The sequence below is a fragment of the Hyaena hyaena genome, unplaced genomic scaffold, assembly GCF_003009895.1.
Source record: "Hyaena hyaena isolate Hyena2069 unplaced genomic scaffold, ASM300989v1 scaffold_1296, whole genome shotgun sequence".
NCBI classification, from domain to species: Eukaryota; Metazoa; Chordata; class Mammalia; order Carnivora; family Hyaenidae; genus Hyaena; species Hyaena hyaena.
In genome coordinates this window covers 308,350-321,611 of record NW_024081931.1, presented here as the reverse complement: position 1 = coordinate 321,611, position 13,262 = coordinate 308,350, and the positions used below count along the sequence as shown (strand labels likewise).

Sequence of the window (13,262 nt, the reverse complement as noted above, 5' to 3'; positions counted from 1 at the left end):
GGCGGCAGAGAGAGAGAGAGGGAGAGAGATTCCCAAGCAGGCTTCATGCTCTCTGTGCAGAGCCCCATGCAGGGCTCAATTTCATGAACGGTGAGAATATGACGGGAGCTGAAATCAAGAGTAGAATGCTTACCCAACGGAGTCACCCAGGCACCCCTAAAGTCCACTTATTAAAACTCATTAACTCATCAGCATGCACACTTTCTTAAGCCATGATGACTTCATGGTTTAAGCGAAAATTTCATATTCCTTTGGAAAATTGAATTAGCATAGCCAAATCAGCAGAAAATTATCTTTGACTAGCTGTTATTTCTACATCACTCTTCTTTGCCTAAGAAAACAATGACTCTGAGACTTAAGCTTGATGGCTAAGAGTAAGAGCCAATGTCTACCATTTGCTTTCTTAGTCCCAGAAACTGTTTCTGATGTTTTATATGCACACATTCGTTCAATCCCCTGAAGAGCTCTGTGGGATGAGCAGGCACTAAACCCCCGTTGGGCCAGTGAGGAAATTGAAGATTAGAGAGATTAAGTAATGTATCAGGGCTAGGCTTAGACTTTGGGTCCAGCAGCTAATTCTGAGTTTTTCTGTAAGCAAACACTCCTCCTCTCCCAGATGATAAGCAGACCTGACCAGTGCAGGCTGCACGCCTCATGCTTGGGTAGAATTAAAGGCTTGACACTCAGGAAGTAAGAACACTGCTTGACATGTTAAAGGATGAACAAGGAGCCTCCGTTCCATTAAGTGTAAAATGAGTCCATAAGGTATGTTATATGATAGAGTGCTTATTTTCTGAATACTGCTATTAGGAATTAGAGGCTAAGCAGGATCCCTAGCTTTATAATTCTCTATATGTACACAGCAACAACAATTAAGCCTAACAGTGAGTGCTAACTCTGCCAGGCACTGCTGGAAGTCTTTTACACTTATTAATTCATTTAAATGTAAGAGCACCCCCATGAGATAAGTACTATTATTTTCCTCATTTTCCAGATAGGGAAAACTGAGGCCCAGAGTTGTGGAGAGACACATCCAGGAAGTGGGAGAGCTGGGTAGTGAGCCCAGGCTCTATCCATTCTAGAGGCCATTATTCTAAACAGCCTCTCAGCACTGGACTGTGGCAAATGCAAAGTATTTCCTTCTATGACAAAAAACAGGACTCACTGTCTTTAAGGATGAGATGAGGCCAAAGTAGCACTGGACAGTGAGCTGTGTTTTCTGTGGATGTTTGTGTATTTGAGCCAGGTGATGCAGGTTAGTTGTGGTACTCTCCTATGGAAAACTCTTCTAGGGATGAGGCATGGAAAGCCTTCTTGCCAGGACTCGTGGTGGACATCTGTGGAATGCTGAATGCATTCTGCTCCATGGCATTCCATTCTTGACAGTTTCTCCTGAAATAAAAAGACTTGAGTGTGTGTGTGTGTGTGTGTGTGTACTTTTATACGGAATTTGTAAGCCACTAAATTTCAAGATTATATTTGGTCATTTCATGTTCAATGGGTTTAAATATGGTATCTGAACTTTCAAATGATGCTTATTGAATGAAACAATGTTCAAAGAAATTAAGTGATTTCCCCAAAGACACATGGAGCTTAAGTTTCTTGAGGGGAAGGGCTATCTTACTTGAGCCAGGACCTGGTTGGGATAAACAGATGGTCCAGGCATGTTTCCATTCCTGTCCTTAGAACGTGGTGTGGGGGTGGTCCAGAGGCCGGGTAGGGATGGTCCTATCCACAGGAACCACTACAAACACAAACTGGAAAGAGAAACTGAGGTCCCATTGCTGACGGAAGAGAGGACACAGACGCCAGGCAGGGAGGAACGGCACTCCTCTTTGAATCCATAACACCAGCATTAGAGTAGGCTTTCAGTAGTATCCGAACATGAATGAATGGATCCCTACTGTTCTTTTAGTCACTTTCATATTCAGAGCATGGGGAGATCATGGGGACTGATGGAGATGAAAACCTAAAGGAGGAGGTTAGACTTAGGTTGGCTTGCGGTAGAGAGTAGATGTGAGGAGGAAAGAAGGCACCCATGTAGAGGGAACTATGGACAAGTGGGATGCACCTGGAATACTTAACCTCATCAACAGGTACAATTTCCTTGACTTGTGTAATATCTTGTCTGCCTTCCAAATTCCTAAACATGGGAAGGATTTTCCTCACTAAGCCAGTGCCAGGAAAACCATGGCATGATTCTTGTCGGCTACACTTTGCCCATCTCTGCCATTGCTTGTGGACCTCGAGTCTAACTGGTTAACCATTTTGATTTACTTACATTATTCATGAACATTGAGTCATTGGTGTTTGTGTTCACCCAACTGGGGTTTCCTTTCCAGGTTAACATGTTTGTTGAAGGATTCCATGATGCCATCCTCCTCTATGTTCTGGCTTTACATGAAGTGCTCAGAGCTGGTTACAGCAAGAAGGATGGAGGGAAAATTATCCAGCAGACTTGGAACAGAACATTTGAAGGTGAGGATCAGTCTATAAGGTGACAACACTTTGTAGATGATCAAGCTGCTTCTTCCCTGGTTCTGTTTTTCTTTTTTACACCTATGGGACTTCGTCAGTTTCCTGTTTTTCTCAGCTGTAAAGGATAATAGGTCAAGATCAACCTACCTCACAGGCTTGTTGTGACAATTAAATGAGATAAAGCTTGTGAAAGTGCTTTGAAAGAATCCCACTGAAACAGGAAGTGCCTTGTCTCCTTTGGATTGTTAGATAACAAGCCCATGCTTCTTCAAATTAAATTTGTCACAAGCCTCCTTCACAACAAATAATTAGTTTGTGAAGAGTCCTGTGATCCGTTTTAAAAGAAGTAGCTTCAGATATACATTCATCTGTTTAATTGTGGGTCGTTTGAGATTATAAGCCAGTCCAATCAAACCCTTTGCTTTTATTTTATTTCTAAAATGGTAAATATCAGCTGTGGCTTTCTTTAAAACAGAGAAGTATAAGAACCACTGCAAAAAAAAAAAATGGCCCATAATCTCATCACTCAAGCAACCTCTGTTGACATTTAAAAATTGTACAAGAATGAGACTATTCTTGGCTGGAAAATTTAAACAGTACAAAAATGTACAAAATGAAAAGTGAAAGTTTTCCTTCCCACCCTAGTCTCCTCTCCCTAATGTACCCACTATTAACAATTTCCTATGATTCAGTCTAAAAATATTTTGTGCCTTCTGCCAGCACATATGCATTTGTATATCTTATCAAAAAATTACACAAAAGGAGCTATACAATGAATGTCAGTCTTCCATCTCAGCTTTTTTTAAAAACTTGTATATCAAATAAAAAATTTTTCCATATGAGCACTCATAGATTTAGCACATTTAAAAATGATAGTTCTATATTTTTCTACCATATGGTTGTACAGAGATTTCTTTAACCAGTCTCTTATTGATGGATACTTCAGTTGTTTACAGTTTTTGCTGTTATGCAAAATGCTGTCACAAGCATCTTACACACCTTGATGAATTTCTGTGAGTACATCCAACAGGGAACATTTCTAGTCATGGGATATCTGGGTCCAAAAGTATGTTAATGCCTTTTAAGGTGCATTAAATAGTGCCAAATATCTTCCCCAAAGATCTACTGGTCTGAATTCTTGCTAATAGTGTATAGAATGCTGGTTTCCTTTCACTTCACTGACACCTCAAAGAAAATTAACATGGACTCAATGAGAATGACCCAGCTGCTGGAGCCCTGCAGATGTCAATGTCATATTCAGGCGTCCATTCATTCATTGCATCTTCTTGAGCATCTACTATGTGCCAGGCACTGTTCAAAATGCTGAGGGTTTGCAGTGAGCCAAAGACCCTCTCTGCGATCAATTGAGCTTTCTGGGGAGTAGGGGGAACTGGTGATAAACAAACAAATACACCATTTCAGGGGCAATAAAATAAAACAGGGTAGGCAGATAGAGCGTGACAGGAAGGCACTTTGGGAGAACTGCTAATTTAAAGAGAGAGGCCAGGGAAGATCTCTGATACGTTGCAGTTGAGTAGAGACCTGAGGGAAGTGAAAGAAATTATGCAGATGTTTAGGAGAGAACATTCCAGACAGAGCAGAGAGCACAGAGACCTTGAGTGTACCTGGTGAGAGAGTGCTGAGTGGCCCCCCTGAAGAGCAAAGAGGTTTGTTGGGCTCAAGCACAGCACGTGAAGGGCAGTGTGATAGGAGCCACAGTCAGAGAGTGACTGATGAAATTTTTCAGTGATGAGAACAAGTACTGCCAAGTCTAGATTTGTGGAACATATCTATCTATCTATCTATCTATCTATCTATATATATATATTTTTTTCATTTGGGACTTCAATGCACTCCATTATCTCATCCTGCCCTTGTTTATTAGAAACGGTCAGACAGTGCTGCGGGGTCAAGTTCCAGCTGTCTGGGCAGCAGCTATGGTGACAATTGGATTTAATTTCTCCATGGTGGTTTTAGTGAATATCAGATCTTACCTGAAACTAGAGTGGCATCTACTTTACTTTTAGACAGTAGGACATGAACAAACAAATAAGCCTCCAAGATTGTCTTGCTCAACTTGTGACTGCTTTAGTTGAAGAGTTGGAATCCCACCGGATAATTCAGGGGGCATATTAGGACAGATTCAGATTTCCCAGAAGTTGTGCCCAATACACTGAGAAACTGGTGTATGTGGACACAACCTTGGTAGGCCACATCCCATTTTTAGCTATTCCTTACTACATGGTGTGGTCATTTGTTCTTGGTCTTCTGAAGGAGGTTGTTAAGGGAAGGGCAGGTGCCCACAAGAGCTGGAATTCAGCGTTGTATAGGGGGCGTGGACTAAATTTTCCCGTAGGTCATCCTGATTCTTCCATTCTGGGGCCAGGTCTACACAGACAATATGAAATGAGCCCTAAAACAATCAACTATATAGTCAAGTCTAAACTTAGACCCTTATTTGTCCCGATGTAAAGATAATTGAAGCCAGTGTAAGTTTTGACCTTGAATTCTTTGGAAAGCCCATTTTATTTGCAAACTAAGGATCAGGCTGAGGGTAGCCCCCAAAAGAACTCTGAGAAATGGTCATTCTGTAAGTGATCATTTAATTGTCAAGGGAAAAATACTCTGGATGTTATTTGACAAATTTGGATTTTATTACCGTGAAACCAATGACCATCTCTCAAGGCTCTCAATAAATGGCCTGGGAAGAAGCTGAATTTCCTCTCTGTGGGAGAGGTCAGAGTGACAAGGTAAATAGGACTGTGGCTCAGATCGTGAGGTCCACTACAGGCCAATGGAAATGAGGGTGGTAAGTCTCATTACTTATGTACAGGAAAATTCTGCTGTCAGCTTGACAATCTCACCTTATACACAATACTCTCAGGTGAAGTCTCACTTGCTAATCGGCCACGCTGAGGGTTCTCACCCCATTTCTTGGCAGAGTTGTAATAGCTTAAAGTGTAATGAGGTCTTGGATTTACTAGGGCCACCTTGTCTTATAAAATAAAACTCTGCAAAGCCCTTAGCAGAACACACCTTTATAAACACCTATGAACAGGATGACAAATGGTTTTGGATTGGCAATATGTTCGGAGATAAATATGATGTTTTAAATTTAAAAAAAATTTATTTACATTTGAGAGAGACAGTGAGTGAGCATGAATGGGGGAGGGGCAGAGAGAGAGGGAGACACGGAATCGGAAGCGGGCTCCAGGTTCCCAGCTGTCAGCACAGAGCCCAGCATAGAGCTCAAACCCACAAACCATGGCATCATGACCTGAGCCGAAGTCGGATGTTTAACTGACTGAGTGAGCCACCCAGATGGCCCAAGATAAATATGATTTTTAAAAACGACATTTACTACTTAAACATTGTATAGGGTGTCAAGAATAAACAAGTATAAGATAGATGTATCCTCTGTAACCAGTATATATTAGAAAGACAAAATAATCAAGATGAATGGCAGCTCCATTCTGTTTGCGGCAAAGTAGACCAAAGTCTGGAAAAATCAGTGGGCCTTCAAACCACAACCCAAAGGACAGTAAACCCAAATACTTGCCCTCTCCAAACCACACTAGAGGATGGAACTTTCCCTTGGGATCCCTTTTCCCAGACATTCATTTTACTTCCAGAGAGAATCAAATCAATAGAAAAACTAAGAATTACACTGAACTCTAACACAGTTTAAAATGAAAGAATACACATTGCCTTAGTTAATTAGGATGTGGCTGACCTATGCATTCTTTTGTTCAGCTAATGAAAATTACAGTATAGACATTTAATATTAACTAATGATATATATTCACTTTCACTGATTAGCTGTCTAAGCCACTGTTGCTGGCCAAAGCAAATTGAAATCCTTTGTGTGGGCACTTAGGCTCTCCATGCTCTGGCCACCATATTCCAGCCTTAAATCTCACTGCTTCCTTCCACACACACGGGCCACCTCACCCAGAACCTCACAGTCCCTCTGGTTCCTTTCAGCTTCCGTGACTTCGTAAATAGTAACAAGGCTAACCTTTCTGCTTAGAATACTGCCACTTCCTGATGGCTGCTAGTCTAAATCATGGATTTTACTAACATTCCCATAAAAGATCTGCTCTTTCACTGAATCCTCCCTGCGTCTCCAACTGGATGTGCCAACTCGTTCTCTGAGTGGGCATGGGCAGGTGCCCTCTCCCAGATACTCCAGGTACAGTAACAACTAACTTCTTTTGCACCTGTCGTGGGAGTGTTTTACCTGTTGCAGCTCATTTAATCTTCTCAACAGCCTCTTGGCTGGGAGGTACGAGTGCATTTCTTTTACAGTCCTGAAGGTGGAGGCCCAGGGGGCTAAGTCCTTGCCCAGGGCCACACAGCTAGTAAATGTGAAAGCTAGGATTAAAATACCTGCAGTCAGATTCCAGGGCGAACAAGTGAAATCCTTCGTCCAGGCTCCCGCTGTCTTGAGTGGGGCAGTGTGTCCAGTTCAGCACCTAGTAATGGCCCAGAACTCATGTGGATAAACAATGAGTGACATTATGTATCTATATGAGATGACAGATGTCAACTAAACTTACTGTGGCAACCATTTCACAATATACCCAAGTCAGACCTTTATGCTGGATACTTGAAACTCACACAGTGTGGTAGGTCAATTATAGCTCCGTAAAACTGAGGAAAACCCCCAAAATGAAACAAAACAAAACAAAACTGAATGAGTGAACACGAGTGGGGTGAAGGCTCGCTCTTCTTTAGCTCGTGGCTCCCATGGCCCGTGAGGCAGCCCCTCTGTTCTCCTGTACCCAAGGGTGCCCCTCTTGACACACATTCACTGAGTCCTGGGCCTAGAATGACTTTTCTCCTATAATGTTTGGCCAGTGATAACATGAACTCACGACAGGTCTAGGAACGCACCACGTCCCCAGCCTCTCTCTCTTTGCAGTTTTTTTTTTTTTTCTTAATTAATACAAGACTCTGGGATAAGCATGCTGCTTTTGGAATTAGCCTTAATCTTTTTTTTTTTTTTTCCCTAAACATAGTCCCCAAAGAAGGTCATTTATTTCTTTTCATTTTTAAATGGAGAAATGTTAAGAATTTAGGAATGCAGACACAGATGAAATTACAATGTCTTTCCAAATGCCAACAAAAATGCTTAGAGTCTGATGAGCTTCCCTGTGGCATGAGTTTGTTTAAAAAATCTTGTCAATTCATTTTCTTGTTTTTGTTGGCAGACAGAGGTATTTGCAGTCACTGACTTGGAGTCCTTCCCATCTCATCCTCTAGGTATTGCCGGGCAGGTGTCCATAGATGCCAACGGAGACCGGTATGGGGACTTCTCCGTGATTGCAATGACAGACCCAGAGGCGGGCACCCAGGAGGTGAGCGAATGAGACGCTGCTTCGGCCGCTCCTTCTGCTCGCTGACGTCCCAAGGAATGCATTTGTCCTGGTGTCCACATAGCTGTCCCCAGAGCAGCCTCCAAATAAAAATGAGCTGGAAATCTAGGAGTTTCCAAGTAGAGAGGGCTCCCTTCTGGTTGAGGGGATCCTGGAAGATTTCAAGAAATAGTTCCACGTTTATCCCGAGTGGGGAGATCCTGTTTTCAGTGGCTGAGTGTGCTTCTTTGGTGGCTCTCCCCCAGGGTTGAAGTTTCCACAGCACTTGATGTGACCGGGTGTAAGGGGCTTGCTGCTTTTCTCTTAGTACAAATATATGTGGCCTTTGTGGGAGGAGCAGAGCTGGCCGGACCTGACGCTTGCTACGTGTACTGAATGATTTTTACCTTTGGAGTGGCCTGAGTCTCACGTGCACTCTAGTTTCTCCCTCTGTTATGAGTGGGTAGTAAAAGTCTATTATGGGCTCGTTGTGAGGTTAAAGTATTTGGGGGGTGCTCCGTATATGCCAGGGATTGTCATATTTTGGTAATTATCTAGAAATTCTTTTTTACAATGACATGAGCTAGCCTGTGAGAGCTTGCTGGCCCTCCTTCAGGTGACAGAGGGGAGATGTCACAGGCTTCTCAGGAGCAGTGTGCTAGTACCCAGGAAAAAAGAGAAACAGACCCTGAGAACCTGGGTGGGAAGCTACTTCTATATCAGGGCTCAGGAGGCTGATGGAATATCTGTTTGGACCAGAAACCATGGGCAAACTTTGAATCAAGCCATCAAAGAATACTGAACCAAGTGAAAAAGAAAGTTCAGTCTCGAAATGGGGGTACAAATGGGGTAAATTCATCAGAGAGGAGAACGTAACCCTCAAAGTCAGGGAATGATCTTTCAAACAGAGAAGGGTGAAACAGGATGTTCCTAAAAGATACCTTTGACCCTTTATATGCCCAGCTAGTTGAGTGGCATGAGGCTGTGTGCCGGTACTGGCTTAATCCCATACTGGGTATGAGATGCCTGGCTCCCCCCCCCACATCCCTGAGATTAATGTGGGGCTTACAAATGGCTGCCTGCGGGCGGGCTGCTCATGGCAGATGGGCAAAACAGCACATCCTCAGATGAGCAAGGGAAGAGCCAGGAATTCCAAGATTATTGTTTTCTGTATAACCACTTTCCTGCCCTGGGGAGCCATGGTCCTCCCTAAGTTATGCCTCCTTTAAAGGACCGTCAGTGACCACAAATCTTGACTTACGAAGTCCTCAAAAACACATCATTACAGTCAGTGTGACAGGGAGCCCACCCTATGCCTCCTTTGGAAACAGGTAACTTTGACCTTTCAGTTTGCACATTTTCTGCTTTTACATAGGTTATCGGTGATTACTTCGGAAAAGAAGGTCGTTTTGAAATGCGGCCGAATGTCAAATATCCTTGGGGACCTTTAAAACTGAGAATAGATGAAACCAGAATTGTGGAGCACACAAACAGCTCTCCTTGCAAATCATGTAAGTTTAGAGACTTAACTTGCGCCCATCTCCCCATCTGTAGTGTCAGTGTTACACAAGTTTAAAAGACAGGTGTTTTGTAGGAGCTCATGTTCTGAACATTCAGCTTTATTTTTCTGATGTGGTAAAACCCATGGGAACAATTCACGAACTGGCACCCCACCTTCACTAGAGGTTTCTAGGTCTTTCTTCTTCCATCTTTTCCCAAAATGCTAGAAACCTTCTCCCTATTACGACATCTCTTACTGTTGCTTAGCATCTGACATTGCTGTTGGGGAAGAAGAAATAGATCAAATAGTAAATGTGTAGCAAGTCTCATTCTGATGTTCAGAGTTTGTAGGTACTCTCCTACCCCTCAGAATCAAATAGATAATGTCCCTTAAACACCCCCAAATTGGCAAATTGGCAAATAAGTATAAAATATGTTATTTATGAGAAGCTTTGTCATAAATATGAAAGCAAGTGGGCATTCTTTTTTTTAATTAAAATTTTTTAAAAAATGTTTATTTTTATTTGAGACAGAGAGAGAGGCAACGTGAGTGGGCAAGAGGCAGAGAGAGAGGGAGACAGAGAATCGAAGCAGGCTCCAGGCCCTGAGCTGTCAGCATAGGGCATGATGTGGGGCTTGAACCCATGAATCATGAGATCATGACCTGAGTCAAAGTCTGATGCTTAATGGACTGAGCCACCCAGGTGCCCCAGCAAGTGGACCTTCTTATAAGGAGCTTACAAATAGGGAGTTTTGGAAATTGTTGCTTTAGAAGAGACCTTTGATAAGCTAGTGAGGGGGAACCAAGTGAATATTGACCTTTCAGGCCAGTTGGTCACTTACGCTAATGTATTTATGCTCATTATTTTGGGACCAGCCTTCAAACCATGTTATTTATATATATGCAATAATTACAAGGAGGAGTAAAGCATAAATGTATTAAGAACATTCTCTGGAGTTACTGGGCATGACCCTTGTCACTACTGGTTTTGTGATCCTAGGAATGTTCCTTTACCTCTTTAAACCTCAGTGTTCCTGTATGTAAAGTGAAAAACAGTGCACCCAACTCTTAGAGCTGTTCTGAGGATTAAATGAGATGATGCGTTAAAGGCAGACACTACACTGTTTATATAAAGCTAGGTTTTTGTCATGTTTATATAATAAGTGGGACACTACTGAACTCGATTGTTTCAAGTTGTTATTCCCATCTTCACAAAGCTATATAGGACATTTTGACATGGAACTCTGGCTCTAGTGAGAGAACATCTAAAAACAGAACATGAGCCCAATGCATTTTTCACCAAATCTTCTAGCACTTTTAAGTGTCATCATCCGTCTGCGAAAGTAAGATGTGCTGGGTCAGTCCCATGCTCTGTCCAGTTGTCTTCTCTGACTAGGAACTCAGGGTGGATGTATCTCACATTTCATTTCCTAGTGTTCCTCAGATCCTTCTGGAACCTGCTTTCTCCCCATTGTTCTCACTGTCTTCGAGCGTTGTGTTCGTCCATCTGGTTCCTTCTTAAATGCTTCTGAAGCTTTGCACTTAGCAAACAAATGAAGGTGCGGGATCCCCTAGAAAATCTTTCTTTAAAAAAAAAGGAAAATTTGCCTCAAGTGGGAAATTGAGATACACCTTCTAGTGAATGAAACTTGAGACATTTCTGTTTCTCAAAATGAACTCTGATTATCTATGTTTCTTTTTTAAGCAGGTGGTCTAGAAGAATCGGCAGTGACAGGAATTGTTGTGGGGGCCTTACTAGGAGCTGGTTTGTTAATGGCCTTCTACTTTTTCAGGTGAGAACTGTTTTATCAAGTTTTAAAATTCACTCTCCTTTATTGCCTTTGTCACTTGCCTTTGTACAACCCTCCTTGTGACTTGCCAATATCTTGCTCTTACCTACAAAGCATGGTGGTTAAAAGAACGAAGCCGTTCTTCTGTGACGGTCTTTGTGACCCTGGCGGTTTGGTGGTCAGTGGGTTTGTGTACTGGGTAGCAGGCCGGGGCTTTCTGCTGCATCTGTCCCCTGTGGCCACAGAGCCACTGCTATCCTTTGATCACATATCTTCTGACCCAAACTCCTACTACCCACCAAGTGTGTATGTAAGAGAGAGAATGCGGACAAAGGAGAAACAACTATTTTTAAGCTTCCTCCAATTCAGAAATAGGTGACTGGGTTCACTTTCTGAAGAGGAAGAGGTGTCCCTGAGCAGTCCACAGTCTCAGGCTGGTGTGTGCTCAGTATTTAGAGAATCCATGTGCTTAATTATCATTGTGGTAAAGCCCCAAAGCTTGTAAACTTGTAATATTTATGTGTGTTCAAGATACTGATAGTCCCATATGATGAGGGCAGTCCATTCCTTTATAATCTTTGGTGATTGAGTTTGTGGCTTATTCTCATGTCATTAGCCCAAGATTTCTTCATTTCTGTATGGAAATTGAACTCTGGGTGTATGTGACTCTTTGTGGGAACAATTGTATTCCTGTTCCTTTGGTCACAGCACACTTAGTCTGATCTTTATCTAGGGCACATCCTGGGAGTTAGGGAGAGCTTCTGTGGCAGAATAGACAAGACGCGACCCACAAGGCACCCGGGGAAAAGGGGGAGGTTTGTTCTATGGCATTTCAGAGAGCATGCCAATTTTCCTCCTTGAATAAGTGCACAATGCCTTGGGGCACACAGCTTTAATCTCTGACCAGGGTTTCATATTCTGTCACTTCTCATTTATCAACCCAAACCCAGATGTCCCTTGAGGGCATTCTTTGTAAGAGAAACCATAGTATTTTGTAGCCAACTGAGGTTTTATTACTACATTCACTTTCCCTTTACCCAGGAAGAAATACAGAATAACCATTGAGAGGCGAAGCCAGCAAGAAGAAAGTAACGTTGGAAAACATCGAGAGTTACGGGAAGATTCTATCAGATCCCATTTTTCAGTGGCTTAAAAGAAAGCCTTTTCTTTTGGCTTGAGATCCTTTAAGGAGATAGATGGGATGAAAGACATCAATGGAACAGAAGGGGCGCTCTTGAAGAACTCATTCTTTTAAGCAGTTAGTCGTTTTGTTGTACAACTTCTTTAGAAGCTCAGGAACTATTATTAATCACCATATGCCCCCTGGCCTTTCATCTCATGACAAACAAATATGAGAATATAACATCACTCTGTTTAAATGGGCATATGATTAGGTTTATGTTTTGAAAATGTGGTGTCTCCATATCTTGATGGCTTTTGGGGGCATTTCGCACAAGGCTACAAAAATGTGGTTTTCTTAAATGAAATGTTTTATAGCTAGAATAAAACCATTTCTACAAGTAGAGTATTCTTGGAAAGAGTTTAACATCCAAAAAGAGGAAAATATAAAGAAAAATCTCAAGGTTGGAAATACAGCGTTCCTTTCTCTAATGCTGGTGGACAGATTTGAGGTTGAGGACTGACTGCTCTGTCCAATGTATATATTCAGGTCCTGATGTCGCATCTCAAAAAAGGATTTCCTGCCTGTCTCCTTCAGTGTCTCATAAGAGCTATTCTGGAAGGTTGTAACTATTAATAAGAGGATTTATATAAGAAAGGCAAATCTAAAATGTTTCATTTTTTTTAATGTAAAAAAAGCCCTACCTATTTCATGCTAACATTTTATTTTTAGGTATTTTTAATCTTATATTTTGCTATTAGAAAATGTGTCTATTTTTTCATTATGAAGATTAAATTCCACTTATATTTTAAAAGCATGGGTAAAGTGTACAACAAACCAATGATGATGAAAGATGCTTCCCTTTTTCTCTGTTTCCCCCTTCCCTTTGGCTATAGTCAAATGCCAATTGCTGCTTTAATTTCAGAGACCTAGAATCACAGACTCTATGAGAGTACAACAATTTACCTGTTTTAAATGCAAGTTATTTTAAGGATGGACCTCTGCCAGTTCTGGCC

General features: G+C 41.9%; 1 protein-coding gene across 3 annotated transcripts in view; it reads left to right on the top strand.

The window, feature by feature from the left end:
• Window positions 1-12,279, top strand: part of NPR3 (natriuretic peptide receptor 3) — a 71,457-nt gene extending 59,178 nt beyond the window's left edge. For 2 of the 3 annotated variants that reach the window (XM_039223223.1, XM_039223226.1), the window contains exons 4-8: window positions 2,343-2,478; window positions 7,744-7,838; window positions 9,211-9,346; window positions 11,042-11,129; window positions 12,168-12,279. In XM_039223223.1, coding sequence (XP_039079154.1) covers window positions 2,343-2,478; window positions 7,744-7,838; window positions 9,211-9,346; window positions 11,042-11,129; window positions 12,168-12,279 — 567 coding nt within the window. The remainder of the gene's footprint in view (window positions 1-2,342; window positions 2,479-7,743; window positions 7,839-9,210; window positions 9,347-11,041; window positions 11,130-12,167) is intronic. The other variant, XM_039223224.1, reaches the window with a different exon arrangement.
• Window positions 12,280-13,262: the final 983 nt, after the last annotated feature.